The sequence below is a fragment of the Xiphias gladius genome, chromosome 14 (assembly GCF_016859285.1).
Source record: "Xiphias gladius isolate SHS-SW01 ecotype Sanya breed wild chromosome 14, ASM1685928v1, whole genome shotgun sequence".
NCBI lineage: Eukaryota > Metazoa > Chordata > Actinopteri > Istiophoriformes > Xiphiidae > Xiphias > Xiphias gladius.
Genome location: NC_053413.1, coordinates 21569214 through 21587070, shown reverse-complemented (window position 1 = coordinate 21587070; position 17857 = coordinate 21569214). Strand labels below are relative to the sequence as shown.

The window sequence follows — 17857 nt, the reverse complement described above, 5'->3', positions numbered from 1 at the left end:
CATTATGCAATACAAGTCAACAACAGCAAAAACTACTAATGTATTTTGTATGTAAAACCTTAACCTTCAAAAATAACCAGCAACTAGCTACAACTGTCAAATAAATAGTACGTAAAAGATAGCGATAGAGTAAAAAATACAATATTATCTTCTGAAATGTTGTTTAGTAAATGTACAAAGAAGTATAAAATAGAAATACTCAAATTACGCACAGTACTTGAGTAAATGTACTTGGTTACATTCCATCACTCCTGAGTTGTAACTACTCCAGCATTTGTAGCCACACTCGAAACCTCTCAAGGATCCCCGTGGGCTCCAGGGACCACATCCTGATGACCACTCCTTAAGGTACAAAAGCTATGCGGAAAGTGTTTTTCCGTTACAGCATGTACAAAGTAGCGCCATGTGGTGAAACGCGTACAACCGGGTGGCAGATCAAAAGAAAAACTCGAATGAACGAGCGGAAAAACGTATTCACATGCGTCCCTGAAGGTACCAGGAGTCGCTGAGTGGTTCGACGATTGTGAAAATGCTATCAATAGTGCGCTACAACCTTTGAACACCCGTGGGAGAATTTGGAGTGACGTATTTGGCAAACTCTTTCTCACCACCATCGTCAAAACACCAAATGAGGACATATTCTCTGGTGAAAAAAAAATGGTACTAGAGTTAAAGAGACTTGCAAAATCTTTGCCTAGGAGCAGTGAAGTTGTCCTAGAGGCTTGTGGTGGCCATACACTTTACAAAGACAGTTTATTTTGGTTTTTTTCTTTAATTTGTAGTCCTCTGCTCGTTTCCCTTTTTAACAGCAAAGCCAGTTAAAAAGAATGTTGCAAAGGTAACTTACAGGTTGCTGGTCTCGGCTCAGCTAGAGCAGATAATGCCACATCAATACCACTGCAGTCTTTTCCCGGTAATGAGGAGTGCTGCTAAAGTGCAGGAAAACAAAATCTATATCTGTAGGTTTGCCACACGCTTAATCACTCGTTGTCCTACTTGTTTTAGATTTTCGTCTTTTTTTTTTTTTTTTATTTCTCTTAATTGCTGGAAAAACTATTTGGAGGGCAAACAAACGATTTTGCCATCGCTGCATTTAATCTGATCCTCAATCAAGGACGTCTGTTAGACCCGTCGGGAGGTGTTACAGTCAAGTTTATTCAACCATGAAAGTCTCATATAAACAAGTGTGCACGTAGGGAAGACCTTGTCCTCAAGGCCCTGATCCTAAACCAAACGTCTACCTGAGATTCAGTTCAGTTCACCTATTCACACAACAATGTAGAGAAATAAATCTAGACTATTTATTTAGTTTTCTGTGGCATACGTTAAGGCTACAGTACAACATGTCTAACAGTAGTTCTCAGTGACGGTTTCGGCAATTTCTAGAAGCTACAATGTTTGCCATACTGTTATAAAAAGAAAAGTTAAAACTCGTCAGATTGGATTTCCTTTTCTTTCCTTTCTCTCTCTTTTGTTGTTGTTGGTTTTTTGTTTGTTTGTTTTTTTACAAATCTTTACTAAATCTTCTTACAAGTCTTTAGTATTGCTCTTGCTACATTGAAAAAAATAGAAAAATTACATCTGAATATTGAGCTGTGGATGTGGTATTTATAAAGAGCCTTGCTCTTGAGTGTTCATGGCTATGTTTTCAATAGTCCTTAGCTGCTTACTCTCCACACTTCCTCTCCTCTGTAGTGGCCGGCTTCACATCAGCAGTCGGAGAAGAGGGTACGGCGCAAAGAACAAGACATCAAAGAGTTTTTAGAGGCTCATCAGCAAAAAAAAAAAAAAAAAAAAAAAAAAGAGTCTAGTATTCTGCAGAGGTGCTGGGTGTCACCAGGTCATCCTCTCCCTGAGCTTCTTCCTCCGCTGCTGCTGCTGCTGCTGCTGCTGCTGCTGCGTCCGTTGCTACCTCCTGTTCGGTGGCCACCAAAGAAGCGACGGTGTCGGGGGCTTCGAAGGACTCGCCCCCCAGATCAGTCAGTTTGATGTAGCCCTTACTGTTGGAGCGCTCCAGGCGGGGGCAGCTGAAGCGCCTGGCTCTTTCGCCTTGACTGACCGCAGACACGGACAGGCTGCAGCGTCGTGCAGACCTGGGCTGATCCGTGAGGGAGTTGAGCGACAGCCGTGACCCCATCGCCCTGGCAACGGGGGATGGCGGAAACAGCTGGGTCCACTGTGGTTGAGGCTGAGCCTGTGGCGCCCCCTGTCGGTCAGCTGTGTCTGTGGACATGTCCTCACGGCTCCGACGGGGTGGCGGGGGGTATGTCATCGAAGCGTCCTTCTCCTCGGTGTACGTCTCGTCTGCCTGGCCGCTGCTGGCCTGTCCTTCCTCGCTCGTGTTTTCGGCAGCAGCCTCGATAACGACCCCTTCCCCTGAGTGCTCCTCTGCCTCCGCTCTGTCAGACTCCTCCACCTCACAGTTGTTCAGCTTGATCACGGGGAGGGTGAAAGCGTTCACAGAGGAGGTGACGATGGAGGTGGTCTCCCACTGTCGGGGCTGCGGCGCCTGCTTGCCGCTATTGCTGTAGTCTTTGTAGATGCTGTAGACGGTGTCCGTGAAGGTCTGGACATCTCTGGACCAGCTGCGAGGCCTGCTGGCTAAAGATGGGTGTCTAAACACCTCATCGCCGCCCAACTCGCCCTGGAAACCGAGTCCAGCGGAGGGCCAGGAGCTGCGAGCGAGCATCCCACTTGCGGGGAAGGAGCCCGACGGGCCCTCGGCACTCCTCGACTGAGTGTAGTTCACCAGACCGTTTAGAGGTGAGTACTCCTTTGACCGTATGCTGTGTAGATCTATCACAGTGGAGTAGATATCCCTCAGGTTGATGATTTTGGTTTTCTTGTCTCGGTTTTCGTGGAGGACTGCATTGGCGCAGATGAAGAGGAAAATGCCGATTCCCATCACCAGCGGCCCAAAGACTTTCAGATTGTCTGAGTACAGGTAATTATCCAGGAAGTCACAGAGGAGGCCACAGTGAGGGGAGGGGTCGGCGGCGCTGCTGTTAGCACGGCTCTGGTTGAATAAAGTTGTCTGGCCGGAGGGAGGCTTATTATGGGTCTGGTTTGAGGAAACAGGCGGACTTTTGGAGTAGCTCATCCTGTTGGTGTGGTACGCTCCAGTTCTGCGGCGCTCCTGGTACGCATGCTGGTTCTGGCTGGGCCAGTAGCCCAGTACGGCCATAGAAATCCCGACCATGAGAACCATAACCCCAACTGCAGCCACCAAACCAGCCGGGGAGCACAGATTGAGCTTCCCCTTCACCACCACCACGTCGTTCTTCTTCTTTTTTTTGGATTTCCGCTTCCTTTTGTTTTCCGCGCGGTTTTTAGAGCGGAGGGAATCCTGGCGCCTGTTCATGCGCAGCAGGCCGCCTGTGGCGATCATGGTGGCGATGGGACGGCGGGCTTGTCACTCAACCTTGGAGGGGCACAAGTCAGAGAGGAGAGAGCATTCGGTTAATGATGTGCGCGATAAGCAGAAGGTTGAGGCATATAGAAACAGCCGCGGAGTAAATATGTTCGTTTCGCTAAGAGATTACACATGTAATCCAGATTTACTATGCACAGCCTAGAAGGCTGGATTGCTGACCAGGCAAAGCCGCAACTGACCCCTTAGGGACCACAAAGGCCCCGGCTTCACTCTGTGACAATCACTTTGCTGTATTATGATTAATTTCAAGTTTTTCTTGGTGATATGCACCACTAAATCAGAATATAAACTGAAGTGTAAAGTTAAGGTGTAAAAATCTAGTTTTTAAGTCCGCCCCCCCAAATAAAACCTATTTCTTCAATAGGTTTCTTACTATGAGTGATGGAGTCTGACATGAAAACACGTTTCTGCAAAATTTAGAACAGTTTTGGTTGTTTCACATGGGGGATTTTTGTGTTTCTATTTTTCTCCGTGTTCTTCTTCCGACTGGGTTAAAAGTATTCAGGACACCACAAAAAATATGATCTCTGATACTTCTGGGCACATATCATGTTTTTTTTAACATTGATGTTGCTTTTTTTTTTTTTTTTTTTGTCATGAATATTTAATCTTATTGAGAAATACTTAAGATTTGAAGCTACATTTTCAGGGGCTTTAATGTTATTCCAGCGTAGGAATATTGGTTTGCTTCTATGGCACAACGGATTTGAAGAGAAGGGGAGGGGGGAATTAATAGGGGCCCATGGCTCATTTTTGCCCCAGGATCCACTTGTGGGTTAACCTGGGCCCTGCATAATCCTACAGGTAGAGCAAACACTGCTTCTTTGCACAGATCCAGCTATAGGCAGATGCGATATTAGTCATCAGATGGACACTAAACCAACAGATAATATCCATCTGCTGCTGCTGCTGAATCTATAAATACGATGATGTAACAAAGACAAATACCCAAGTTGACAGCAGAGAACAAGGAGTGCTATTCATCTATACTCAGCTGTGCCGGTGTGATATCAGCCTACGAAAACGTAATGTGTCCAGACAGCAGGCCAGCAGGCATGTTCTCTCCACCTCGCCCTTGCTTCCTTGCCCTCTCTCTCTTCCTGACTCTCCCGTCTCCCACCAATCTCCCCTACCGACACTCTCCCTCCCGCTTTCCGCCCAAATCCGTTTTCAACGTCAGCCAACGCAGCTGCGCTCCAGGATGACGGCGTCCTTACACACACGGGCCCCCTCACAAAAAGGCAGGTATGCGCTACTGGCCGCCTGTTTACGCACCAACACAGTCTCCGCCACGTAACACGTCTGCGTTCGGTTTTGGTTTCTCTGGTTCTGCGGCGCAGACCAGTCCACCGCTGCGTGATAGCGCAGGGCCGCGGTCCAAAAGGGCAATGAGGCCAGCAACCCCTTCTCACGATGACGGACGTCTGCTGATGGGTTTCAGCCGCGTGTGGTGAATAGCAATCAAAGGATAAGGCTGATTAATTAGACAGACTCTGGCTTGATTGTGCTGGGTGGCTGGGTATTTAATTTGACTAATCACGCTTAATTGTGTTTGCCTTAGGGTTTAAGGTTCATGAATAACTTACACCACAAATTCCTTTCAGAGCATCAATTCATAAGACATTTTCAAAGGTTGCCCTGGGTGTTGCTCTCCCAGCCTTCGCAGTCAAAATGATGATGATGAAGGCCCCTCGAAAAACCCCCCTTTTATGATCCAAGTTATTGCAAGCACTTCCCACGGAGAGCAGAACGCAGAGCCCTGCACCTGAGCTTCAGCAAACAACACACCGGTGCGCAGCTGCTGTTTATAGCCGCGTTCTCCGTGCACCACATCCAACAGGCACTCGAATGCCTCCCGGGTGGAGAGCAAGTCAACCCGCAACCAAAACTGGCAGAGCGTGGGCGGACTCCTCTCTGTGTGCTCGGGAGGAGAAGGGCAGCGGTAACGTGGACCAGGGAAGTGGGTGTGGACAAGTTGTGCCTCTGTCTGCGGTGCTGAACAGGAAGCCGGCGACTCGTCGGTTTGTCACCGCCTAAAAGGCTGCACGTCCGGCGGGATGGAGAGAGGGGGGGGCTTGTTATACGCTCAGTCCGTCCGAGCTGCGGGGGCGCATATTTTTTTTCGCGCAATGTTGCGTGAGTAATCGACTGTTGACATTACAGCGAATCTGTTTCCCTTCTGCTGGGGAGAAAAAAAAAGAGAAAAGAAAAAAAAAAAGCCCCTGAAGCAAATATGAGCTGCTGTGGAGCTGGAGGCGCCGTGAAAATGTCCAGAGCCACAGCGACGCATCTCGCTGTGAGACAAAGCCGAACACGGTACTCATTTTTTTTTTTTTTGGGGGGGGGGGCTCACAGACAGATGACAAACGTCCACACCTCGTCCACGGCCTTCCGACGAAAGCCCACGCTCTTCCCAACCACCACTACGACTCGAGAGCCGCGAGGTAATAATCGAACCGCTGCATCGACGAGTAAATGCCGGTCTCGGCGGCTCTGCGCGAGCCCACCAACTTATCAGAAACGAGTATCTAATGGCAACGTCACAGCCGTAAAAAAAAAAAAGAAAAAAGTTTAACTGGATAAAAACAGAGCTGCGTTTCAAATGTTGACATTTTCTCATCCTACTGCCATTTTTTTTTAACTTTATGTACGCGAGACGTCAGACGAAGCGAAATGTCTCCACCGAAGTCGATTACAAAAATCATCCTTCTTTAATGTCACGGCTCCAAAGTAAAAACGGACCGGAGTCCGTAGTGCTCCAGGTCCAACGCCTCCCTGACATCCAAACTCCTGTCCGTCGATTTATTCGAGGTTCAAAAAATAAATAAATAAATAATAATAATAAAAAAAAAAAAGGTACCCTCCAGCTGAACCAATCTGTCACAAAATTAACAGAGTTCTCGAACCTCGTTTCACTTCGACACCGGCTGTTTGGAGCCTGTGAGGAATCCGACGCGGCCGTTAAGCACAAAAGAAGCACGGATCTTCGGCCGGGGGGGAAAGGCGCGGGAGGAGCCGACGGTGGTGCCGATAAACACATGGAACGAAGGAACACCCCCCCCCCCCCACGCGAACCAGCGCGTCCCTTACCAGAAACGGTGGCTCGACCATCGAGCATCTTCGTCTGGGCGCCCTCCTCGCTCAGCCCTGCACGTCGCGCGGTTGCGCCACTTTCGGTGCCAAGGCTGGGAAGAAGTGTGTGTGTGTGTGTGTGTGTGTGTGGTTTACAGTTGAACGCGGATCCACAATAGACCGGCAGGGGCGGGCCAACTGCGTTTCCAACGGTGGTGGTTATTGGGCAACGTGAAAAACGGGAGCTGCTCAGGACATTCATCATACTGTGTGTTATACTCCAAACACTTCCAGATGCCCCCCCCCCCCCCAAATTTTCTTTCCTGTGTGGACACAAAAATCGGTAACAGCGCTGAACTACACTTGATTGTTTATTTTATAGAACCATGCCAGTTGTGTTTTTGCCATGTAGTCTGTTTTTTTTTTTGCACAGTGGCGTGGGAATTGTCATGCTAACAATGACAAACGGCAAGCATAAGATACCTATTGACATCTGCAAACCTATGATAAATAGTTTAAAAAATACATTGCAGGGGGGGAAAAAACGCCATGTTATGGGTTTCAAATTGCATATACTGTAGGTGAAGTCAGAGAAAGGCGAATTCAAATATACCGAATTCATCATCTCTTGCAACATGTCCATTCCTCTCCCTTCCTTACCCCCTCGGGTTACAGTTTTATAATTGCTTGTACGCTGCACCCCCATGTTTAACTAAATGAAACATGACAGAGTCCAGATGTGTTACAGTGATGCGAGACTGGAGACGGAGGCAGAAGCTGCACACTGGGCAGGAGGGAGCGTGAATAACAAAGCCTAATGCTGATGCTCCAGAGAGTTGACTGCGAATTTATGACCCAGAAATGTGTTTTGTTTATGGCATAAATTAGTGGAGGGAACAGGGGAAAACTCCAGTGTGCGTGCCGCAGTCGGCGTCAAAGTATACATAGGACATGGGAAATAATCCAGGGGGTTTTAAAGAGCTGTCTTTAATCCGTGGTGTTGACCGGCGCTGTGGAGGTCCGAGGGTCTGGAGCCGCTTTCAGCATAGCTCTAAGCTTGTGCAATATGGGAAGATGCAGTGACATACACCAGATGTTCCCGAGCTGCTGACGGAGGCTCATAGCGTCTCAGAACTCAGTCACTGCGAACAAATGTTCCCAGATACCCGAGAGAGAAAGACTGCAGCTATCATTACAGAACCACTGACTCAAACTCATCTTAACAGTCCGTAGAAGTAAATTCATGATGTTCATGTTTAACACTTAACTTGAATGTGCCCCTGCTGTTATTCCTGGAAGCCTTGCCAGCCTGTCCGAGTGTTCTTATACCCTCATCTCACTTATTTTAAGTAGCTATGGATAAGCAGCTCGGTGCCAAAAAAAAAAAACCCAAAGAATAATTTACTGTATGTTTTTTATCTTAGACTTCGTAAATATAAATGTGGAAATGAACTCTTCAGTTTTAGTGGCAGAATCCAACCAAAACCGCACCAGTCAACGCTGTTACCCACATTGACATCTGCACATGATTCCCCCAGTACTATCTCTTATTCAGGAGATTACTTCCCCCTCAAAAGCCCTTGATTCCAATCAGCAATCAGTCTGAGAGCACGCTCTCAGATTTACAATAACTATGCACTGACACATGTCCTACTGCATTTCAAACGAAGGCTGGCTTGACTTTTTCTACCCACGAAACAAGGTCTGGGATTCACCACGAGCTCCCTACAATGGATATTTCTCTGCAGCGGCTAATGTGCTCTGTGCAAACGACTTAATTCATCCTGCTTAATTAATTAAATATATTAAAGAGGGAGAAAAAAAAGATTAAATTCATTAGTCTTTACACAATGTAGGGCTATAGATAAATATTCAGGTTACTGGCTATCTGACAGTTGTGGGAAGTATGGTTTCCATGCGTGGACTGCAGCCACTTGCAGAAGCTGCAAAAAATTTTCATTATTTCTGCAAACTTTCTATCTCGTCCTAATTACCTTACCTCACGCAATTAATCATTTCTTATCAGGACACCCCCAAGTAATGAAACTGACCTAGAGCAAGTTGATGAATAAGGGGTTCGGTGGGTTTCCACTGTCAGAAAGAAAGAAAGAAGGGAATATTAAAAAGAGAAAAGAGGGGGATGAAAGACAGAAGACGAGAGACTAGAAGGATACTGAGCTTTAGTCATGTTACACTCTCCTAATTCCGGAGGTTTCATCTTTGGGAGGGGCATCCCCGTCTACTCTGCGGCAGTAATTTAATAATTCAGTTTATTCCTTAGTGATCATATCATTACTGTCACAGTTATTTAAGACATCCCTCTCACACGCAGCCCGCTGTGAATGATGTGTCTCCTGTACACAGTTCTATTCAAGCCCCGTCAGATCTGCTCCAATACCATCTTCTGATGCAGATCAAAAAATAGATCATCCCTCACACATCCAGGCATCCCAGGAGATGGTGCGCCACAGCAGGGCTCACATATACTCTGGTGTCAAAAATAGTTCCGGTGGATTCTCCTTCTGAAGTCTTTGTTGCTGCGTCTGCACAGCCACAGCACGGAAGAAGACATTCATGCCATTTAACTTTGTCCTCTAGCTTCGTTTACTCGTCAGACATTCTCTCTTTCAGTAACATGCCGATTAAGAGCTGCGAGATCTATCTGAAGCAGCATCAGGAGCTGCAGAGGGGGGGCGGGGGTCCAGTTCATTTCTTAAGCTCGGGCTCTAGCGGCTAATTGGGGATGTGGAAACTTGGAATATGGGCTCAGTGAGAGATCAACTCCCTCCAGGAAACGTTGCCATCATTACTGCCTTAGTTGCTGCGGGAGTCAGGGGGCTTCACAGTTGGAGAGATAAAAGCTGAGCTCCCTTCCCGAGGCCGCGGAAATGACACCACAGTAGCTGAGAGTGTTCTAGGCATTTGTGGGAGATGATGGGTCATCAATTATGCTGAAAACAACTGCTCTGAGTTGTTGAGGAGCGAGGAAGAATCTGCCCCCTGTCTGGTTAGACATGCAATCAGTGTTTAAAGTATAAGGCCGGTGTTATGTTATATTTTTCTTATATCTTTTTTCTAATCAGCAAATACCCAAGCCCAAGCCCGTTGGTAAATCTTCAAAAATGGGTCAAAAAAAGGAAAAGGGCCCAGTAATTTCCTCAAACAGCCGGGCACTGTAGTTTTTTAGCAAACATTACTCAAACAGGAGTAAATAGTGCGTTTGTTGAGGACAGTTTTCAGCTGCGGACTGATACACATTTCATGCTCTAGTGTGCATTCACACTCAAAGTAAACGACAGTGCCCATGTTCATGGGAACAGAGAAACATGTCACCCAGTGCAACGGTGAGGCTCAGTCATGTGTGTTTAATTTATATATATTTTTTTATAGTTCCATAGAGCTCAATTGAAATTTATGAACAGAGGAACAAGCATTTCACATTTCAGGCGATACTTGTCAGTAGGATCAATTAATGGCTGGTTTTGGTCTTTTAATAGGATTTTTTGATGATAAAAAAAAAAAAATAAAAAAAATTGAATTTTAACAGACTTATCCTGTAAGTATAATACCCCTTCTTTTTTTTTTTACACTGAATACATTTTATAACCTGATTATCCATTAAAATTCCCCAAAATTCCCAAAAGGGTCACACTATCAAGCTGCCGCATCCTTACACGTAAATCACTACAGATGCTATCCGCACACCAAACAGGGGCAAGAAGACATTGAACTTTTAAAACCCAAAGTATTCTTCTTCACCAAATCACAACGCAATTAATAATAATTAAACCCAAATGCATCAATCAGTCTGTTGACCTTCAGTTTTGGACTGAAGCAACAACATGTTCATTATCTCGCACAGTGGAAACTCAAGCAGTAGAAAGGAGAACCTCCTCATAAATCACACCAGAGTTTCCCACACTAACCATCATCTGCACCACTGTCTGCCAGGGACTGTAGGGAGACAGACCCTCTTTTGATGAATGACCACCAGGGTCCATCTGCAGTTCCTGCCCGTTGCTAATGAGATGCGTGACAGCGTAGAGACTGATACGGGTCATGGAGACATATGGGCATTTCTGCTCCATCTATTTCTATGTTGGGCAGCCGTGTGTCTCTGACATCACGTGGAGGCACTGGAAATGGAGTGAGACAACCCAGTTGTAGCAGGCAGAAGGACCGGTAGTCGGGTTACCGACGACGAAAGGATCAGGGGAGCGTGGGTGGGTGGAGGAGGGCGGGAGTGGAGAGCAGCAGGCGAACACTTGCTCCCAGCAGGTAGCTGGTTCCCACTGGTGACCTTATTTCATTTCCACGGTATAAGTGGCTGATGAATGGGCAACCAAGGACCCGAACTTGAATAGAGGCCAGCTCACATATCATCAGCTGGTACCACTAATGGGAATTCATGGGTAAAATATGGAGGTAATATGTTCATGTAATGGAAGATAGCCCCAGATAGGGAGCCCAGACAACTCTTGTAAGTTTGAACTGAGTTGTGCAAAAGTCTGCTAAAACAAAATGTAAAAACTTGTTCTTTCTTTTTCCCCCTCCTTCTCTGAATATGCTTATGAAGTGGATAATACACAGCGCTGAGCAGAGTGTGCATTACGATCCCTCGACATGAAAAACTCTGCAGGATCATGAATCCTGTAGGCTGAGCAGCTACAAAGAAGCTGTTTTTTCGCCGTTTGGCTTCACGGCCACATTTTGCAGCGCAGCGAGGCAGTTGCGCAATAAGGGTTTGATTCTCGGGGCTTGTGAGATGCAAGCCTCATGTGATCGCAGTGAGAAAGCCCTCTTTGATCTCCCATCCTAGATAATATAGGTCATCTCTTCAGGGAGAAGCAACAAAGACCAAATGAGACGGAAAATAACATTCAGCCCACCTCTGTGGCGCAATAAGCAAATATCCCCTCAGATGCAGCCACGCGGACTACAACAAATAGCCTCGCAGACCATTTTCATAGGGCCTTTGGCATTTTTAACAGCAACGATCCATCAGCTTTTGTGTTGCTGACAAGAGAAAGCGGAATTTCTGAAATGCGAAATATTGCATCTGTCATTTCCTACTCTGCTGCCTGTATGTGGAGCCTGTTCAGAGTGGGTATCCATGGCAACCGTTTTATAATGCCTCGCGAAACACCTTCGAAGAGGTTCCTTTTTATCTTGGCTGGAGGGCTGGGACAGAGGCAGCGGAGAATCAAGTCAGGGGGCAAAAGTGACGGCCCACGGGGTTGTACATCAAATAATTTTTCCGCTGACGCGTCTGCAAGCTGCCCCCTCAAAAGGTGTCAAAAAGCAGGAGATAAGGAAAAAAATTGAAAAAAAGCGCATCCTGAGAGACCAGAGGAAATATGATGACATAAGATATATGTCAGATTTTTTATAGCAATGCCAAATGTCCTGAAAAACCTCTTCTGGTTGCAGATTTAGTGATCCTCCTGCTGCTAACGCTTATTTTCTATATGAACATTTGTGGCTAATATGATTGCTACCACCACAGGAGATTCCGTGAGACATTCTGGCTCCGACTTTCACTTTACAGGAGCACGGTCTCCAGGTCCTGGTGGACGTGTTCAGTCATGTGGAATACAGCAGGCATGAGCATGATGGGAGGGGGGGGGGCGTACAGCCAGCTGGGTCTTCTGCAGGGGCAAGCAAAAGCCCATGTCAGGAGCCTACAGGACCAATCAGGGAAGAGCTCGGGCCACATCCATGCATGCTAATCAGCCCGCCGGAGGACCACGGGTTGAGGGCATCTGCAGGTGTTCATTGCCATGGATACAGCAGCAGGCATGCAATATTACCTGAGCAGGTAAGCCAAGTGGAAGGAATGTGGTGTTTTGGCATGGGCTCCACGAGGCTCCATGACCTTCAGTTACGTCACTGCTTCTCAGAACAGTCAAAGGCTGCAGAGTTAGGAAGCAGAGAGGTTGACATTTTTCGTATTTTTTGGATTGCCTGGTGAATGGAGGAATGCTGAACTGAGTACCAGCCATTGTTCTTGCACAACCAAGAAACAAGAACAGAGAGTCTTAAAAACATGTAGGCTATGGCGAAAGAAGTTGGTCATCATTTCAGCACAATACTACGAGTGGATTTTAGGCCAATGTGGCCAGTTTGTCTTTTTGTCACAGCTCCGCTTCTAGTTCTATTTTCAGTTGTGTGACACACATATGGTGTTACCTCAACTTTCTGTCAGGAAATTTGGGAGACTAGATGGTGTGATGGGAGACCAACGTGCAAACTCCCCAGAGTGTCACATTCTTTGGATAAGCCTGTTAATTGTGTTAAAAGGCTCCACTGAGTCACCGGAGCCAGTGACAAAAAAAACATCAGTAGATGATAGATAGATATAACTAGCGGGAGGGGAGACATAATTATATTATTTCGACTTTGGAGAGCAAAATACGCTGTAAATTTAACGGCGTGGACTCTCTCCAAAACTGATTTGTGCATTCGTCCGACAACACACTCTTTTTCATTGCATCTATTTAACACAGTCATCACTTCCTTCCATCACAACATTCCCAGTGGTGTAGCAACTGCTGGAAAACGTATTTTCGAATGAAAAGGGTTCCATCTTGGTGGTCGACCTAACACGACCACTTTTGACTGCTTTTATGGGGAGCATCTTTGAGGTCATTCATCTTTTCATATGCTAACGCTTTAATCAGCATTTCCCAATGAATTAAGCTTTCGCAGGGCTCAGATTCATGTGTGGTCAGGCAAATTAACCTTTACTGCTGGAAGGATAGTTGAAAATCCCAACTGTCCAAGTGTATTTAGGAGATACTCATTTTCCTTCTGCAAAATGAACGCCATGAACTGGGTATTGGCATATTATCGTGGGTGTATTTTTGATTAGCGATTGAGTTTCACGTGCAATTTCAAAATAAATTGACATTTTCAGACTCTATTTTGCCACGAACTATAAAGGGGCAATAGAATAAACACAGGAATCATAAAGAGTATGTTTAACTTTAACACATTGGCAGCAATATTGTCTAATAAATATTGATTATATGTTATCCTCTCTATCTCTGAGGTTCAGAAAAATGTCATACTTCTCGCTGATACACAACCTGCTCTGTCTTCTATATTAAAAGGTGACATGAAAAGAAAACAACGGTCAGGAAGAAACGCAAAGCAAAGCAGAGAGAGGAAATGTTTTGATCAAAGAGCAATGAAAGCAAAAGTTACAGCATATAGGACATTTTATTCCATACAATGTGCTTCACACTGAAGAAAAAACATTATAGTAAAAGAATGTTTTCAGTCTGCTTTTAAACCATTTTTAACCCACATGAATTGTTTGTAGTGGGGAGAGCTGTAGGGAAGAGGGCAACAAGCTGCACACAAAACACTTACATATTATCACCTTAAAAAATTGATTTTAACATCCAGCACATACGGAGTACGATAAGTTTTTGTTTGGAGTTGTGTTTCTGGCCGGTTGATGAAAGTAAGTCCAATATTCACTCTTCCTCTAACCTTGCTGTTGGTCTGCAGCCACCACCTCCCGAGGAAAATTATCTGGCTCTTTAGTTGCTAAATTGCTCCCCTATGTTCACCGGCTAGTTGCTAACTTTGTCTATCTGCTGTTTGGGAGCATACGGTGCGTTTATCAGAGCTTTTGATGAAAACAGCTGCTGCTGCACCTTGAAGCAATGCTGATGAGAGACTGAACCAAAACAGCTCTGGGCTGTAAAACCAAAAGAAAGGCTTTGTAGAACCGAGGGAAGCTGAGTCAGGTAATAAATTCTCTGTAGGTCTTGTTATGACGAGTAACCCCTTTCAACGTACACATAGTCATTTGATCCACGGTTAATATAAAAATATTGATTATAGCCGCTTTAATATTGGAACACAGCTAATGCAATCTGGCAAAAATGTTACTGAAGATAGGACGACATGACCTAAGAGACACGTTAATATTCAATAAGCAGGATTGGGGGGGGGGGGGTTACTGTGGAGCAAAGCCATATAGAGCATTACAGACAGGAGGTAACATTTTAATTTTTAATATTAATATTAAACAGAAGTCCATGCAGAGACCTGGGAACAGGCGTGATGAGATGAAAATGGCTCTATTTATATTTGGACTCTGGCAGTGGGATTTTGAATGAACTGCACTTAGCCCACACCCTTCTTTTTTGACAAATGACAGTTTCGCCGCAGGCACCTGTGACAAGCTTCGCCCTTAAAAAACATTTTCACCCATGCCAGTGGCGTGGCTCCAGAGATGGCAATGTCAGTCTGTCAGTCGGTGCACCCCTTTGGTTCCGACTGAGATATATCCACCTATCCTTATCCATTTATCTACGGGACGGGTTGCCATGACATTTTGTACAGACATTCATGTATCTCAGAGGACGAATCCTAATGATTTGGCGATCCTCTGACTTTTTCTCCAGCACCACAATGTCGTTGATATTTGTGGTTTTGAGCTACACATTTCGACAACTATTGGATGGACTGTCATGACATTTAGTACAGACATTTGTGTGCCTCTCAGGATGAACTGCAATAAATTTTGTGATCCTGTAATTTTGCATATAGCGCCGTTATCAAGTCAAAGTTTTAATTTGTCCAGTACTTTGGTTTATGTCCAAATACTTGCAAAAGTAATGACATTCCCTTCCGTGTCAGCTTTACTTGGTGCAATTTATTGTCACTGAGCTCAAGTTAGCGTGCTGATGCTAGCTTTTACCTCAAAGCACTACTGTGCTTGAGTACAGCCACACAGAGCTGCGTAGCATGGCTGAAGACTCTTGTTTTGGATGATCAAAGTGTGTTTTTGTTAGGCTGGTGACGTGGCTGTGGCATGTAAGGCCAGAATCCACAATAACACCCAGATGTCTGACCTTTGAGAAAAACCCCATTATCATATTTCCTTTTTGTCACAGCGCTGGTAATTATAGTAAATACTGTGCACTGCCAAAAAAAAAACTTCCTAACATTATGAGTGAAGGCTGCAGAACATGTCGTGCGAAATCACTCAGACCCACTGTACACTGTACTGTTATCACTTTCTGCTGCTGGGGAGAGCATGGAGTGGGAGATAGAAAAATGAGGAGGCGAGGGAAACGTTACAACAAAGCAGGGTGTACATTGGCCAAAGACCAAACTGTCGAGCTAGAGCGCCTACTCATCACTTTCCTCTGTCTCTGAAACACACTGAGAGCAGCGGAGTGAGGCAGGACAGTGACTGATTGACTCCATTGTTTTAACTACATTATCGACACAGGCGGGGCCGGCAGAGCCTAGCGGTTGCTTATGTGCTCTGACTTTGCTTAATGTAAACACACATACCGTCCGTCTTGTGCATTGTCAGCGCTTCACCATAACAATGGATGTTCTGTATATAAAAATCAATAAACAGCGGGAGACCTACACATCGTGCTGACGGAATATGGTCTGGTTAGCTGTCACAGAAAAACCATCAGTTTGTACTCGCCATGGTTTTAGCTAGTCACCGGAAATATAAAGTATACTCTTTAATGCTGTTTTTCATTAGTTTGTGACATTTTTGTATAATATCAGATCCTTATTTTCTTTACTTAACTGCTTTATATTTTAGTTTGTGCAGTTTATTTGAACCCCTAAAACTCTGAAACTGTGTTTAAATTTGTTATTGATATATTATTTTTCCTGCAGGATCGTCATGATTGCACCGATGGGGTCATGGGGAAATTCAGACACTCAGCAATCAGGAAAACAGCTGGAATTGTTTCAGGAACTGTACGGTAACTGAAATGTTCCACAGGTATCTTTGTTCAGCCTGATTTGACAGCATCCCTGACATCTGGCGAATTTTTTCAGCGGCAAATTTATGCAGCGAGTCCGTTCCCTTTTACAGGTAATCTCAACGACGCTCCACTGAATTGAAGTGTGACTGAAATTAGGTCACTGTCATTTTCCTGCGTCTATTAAGGAAAGGAACACACTCAGTCAACAAGCCAGTTTAAAAAAAAGCTGTGGCGCATTCAAATAATGAGCCGTTGCTGTTGCCGGGTGCCAAGAAAAGCCATTATACAACTGCCAAAAGCCTCTACGTTTGACACAAGGCTGGATGGATCAGTGGATTCATACAGTTAACAGTAAATTGTAGCCCTTACATCAGCATCTTGTGACTCGGATTGCAATTCATCAAACCAGCAAAACACTTCCTACTCAATTGTCCAGTCTTGGTGATCAGTGCTGCCAGTATAGCTTTAATCTACTTGTTCCTAGCTAGAGGATATGATCCGTTCTGCTGCTGTGGTTCATCCACGGGTGACAGATTTGCCTGAAGACATTAAAGGGCTCCTTTCAGAAGGGGTTCCCGAAGGCAGCCCCCGCTCAGGAGCAGAGGAGTGTAACACTAACATCTGAAAAGAAATGCTTCAAGACAGAGTGGCCTAAGGACCAGCCGCCCTCCAAAGCCTGACTTGACAAGAGCAGATCGCTGACACATACATTTGATAGTAGGATACACAAGTTTTAGCCCTGCAGGTTCTAATGATGGGTGGATGTGGATGCAGGTGGAGATAAGATTGACAGCAAGGAAAGCATCGAGGAGTTTTCACAGATATGGTAAGAACTGCCCCCAGGGTCGATACATGCTTAAGCTGAAAGGGATGACTCGGATGACTTTCTTCTCTTGTGCGTTTCACTACTCTTAAGCCTCATTTTCAGAGAAAGCCAAAAATAGTAGAGCTTTTGAGGTTTTACTTTCTACGTCCGATGATGACAGGGGCAACCCTGACAAGGAAAACCTACTGTATCTCTCATTACCGTCAAAAGCAACAAGTCATACAAATAAAAAGAACAAGAACAAGTCATTTGTTTGCCCTCTAAAATAAAACATCTGCAAGTTTTCTGATCTGACACCAGTATGATAAAGGTCTGGTTAGGTTCAGGCACGAATACAACTTGGTTATGTTTCAGGAAAGATCGTGGTTTGGGTTCGAATAAGTACTTCTTTAAGGTTAGGGACATTTGTCATCATGGTTGCAATAATGACCAGGATCATGGTAAAAGAACCCAACGTCGACTGTCGGTAGGAAACGGGTAAAAAACAGCCATGTCCCATGTTAAGGACTGACATTTAGTTTATATCAAGCGGTTATCAACTGACCTCTGTACTGAACTTTGGTTCTCCCCTCTACTTTAGGTAAGTCTGTAGAACCAGAGACAGGAGTCCTAACAGAGGAAGGGTTCTCTCCATGATACAACCACACACTCTAGAGTCTGGTGCGTCTCAGGAGAATGAACATCGGCCTGCTTACCATACTTAAACTTCTAGCAAATATCTCCCACTGGAGGAAGTGGAGGAAAAAGTTCATCAACAGGGGAGTAAGACGT

General features: G+C 45.3%; 1 protein-coding gene across 4 annotated transcripts; it reads right to left on the bottom strand.

The window, feature by feature from the left end:
- Positions 1-1086: 1086 nt before the first annotated feature.
- LOC120799131 (transmembrane protein 200C) lies at positions 1087-6594 on the bottom strand. 4 transcript variants are annotated; one of them, XM_040144060.1, is made up of 2 exons: positions 6524-6594; positions 1087-3421 (listed from the first exon to the last, which is right to left on the bottom strand). In XM_040144060.1, exon 2 carries the CDS (start codon positions 3386-3388, stop codon positions 1808-1810), a length of 1581 nt encoding a protein of 526 aa, XP_039999994.1. In that variant the 5' UTR covers positions 3389-3421; positions 6524-6594; the 3' UTR covers positions 1087-1807. The 4 variants fall into 4 exon arrangements, with proteins under 4 accessions (XP_039999994.1, XP_039999993.1, XP_039999995.1 ...); XM_040144059.1 differs by lacking the exon at positions 6524-6594 and adding an exon at positions 6340-6412; XM_040144061.1 differs by lacking the exon at positions 6524-6594 and adding an exon at positions 5020-5042.
- Between the last annotated feature and the right edge of the window lie 11263 nt (positions 6595-17857).

What these genes read in the sequence shown, in the direction of transcription:
- LOC120799131 (XM_040144060.1), bottom strand. Translation starts at nt 3,388, where the DNA reads ATGATCGCCACAGGCGGCCTGCTGCGCATGAACAGGCGCCAGGATTCC.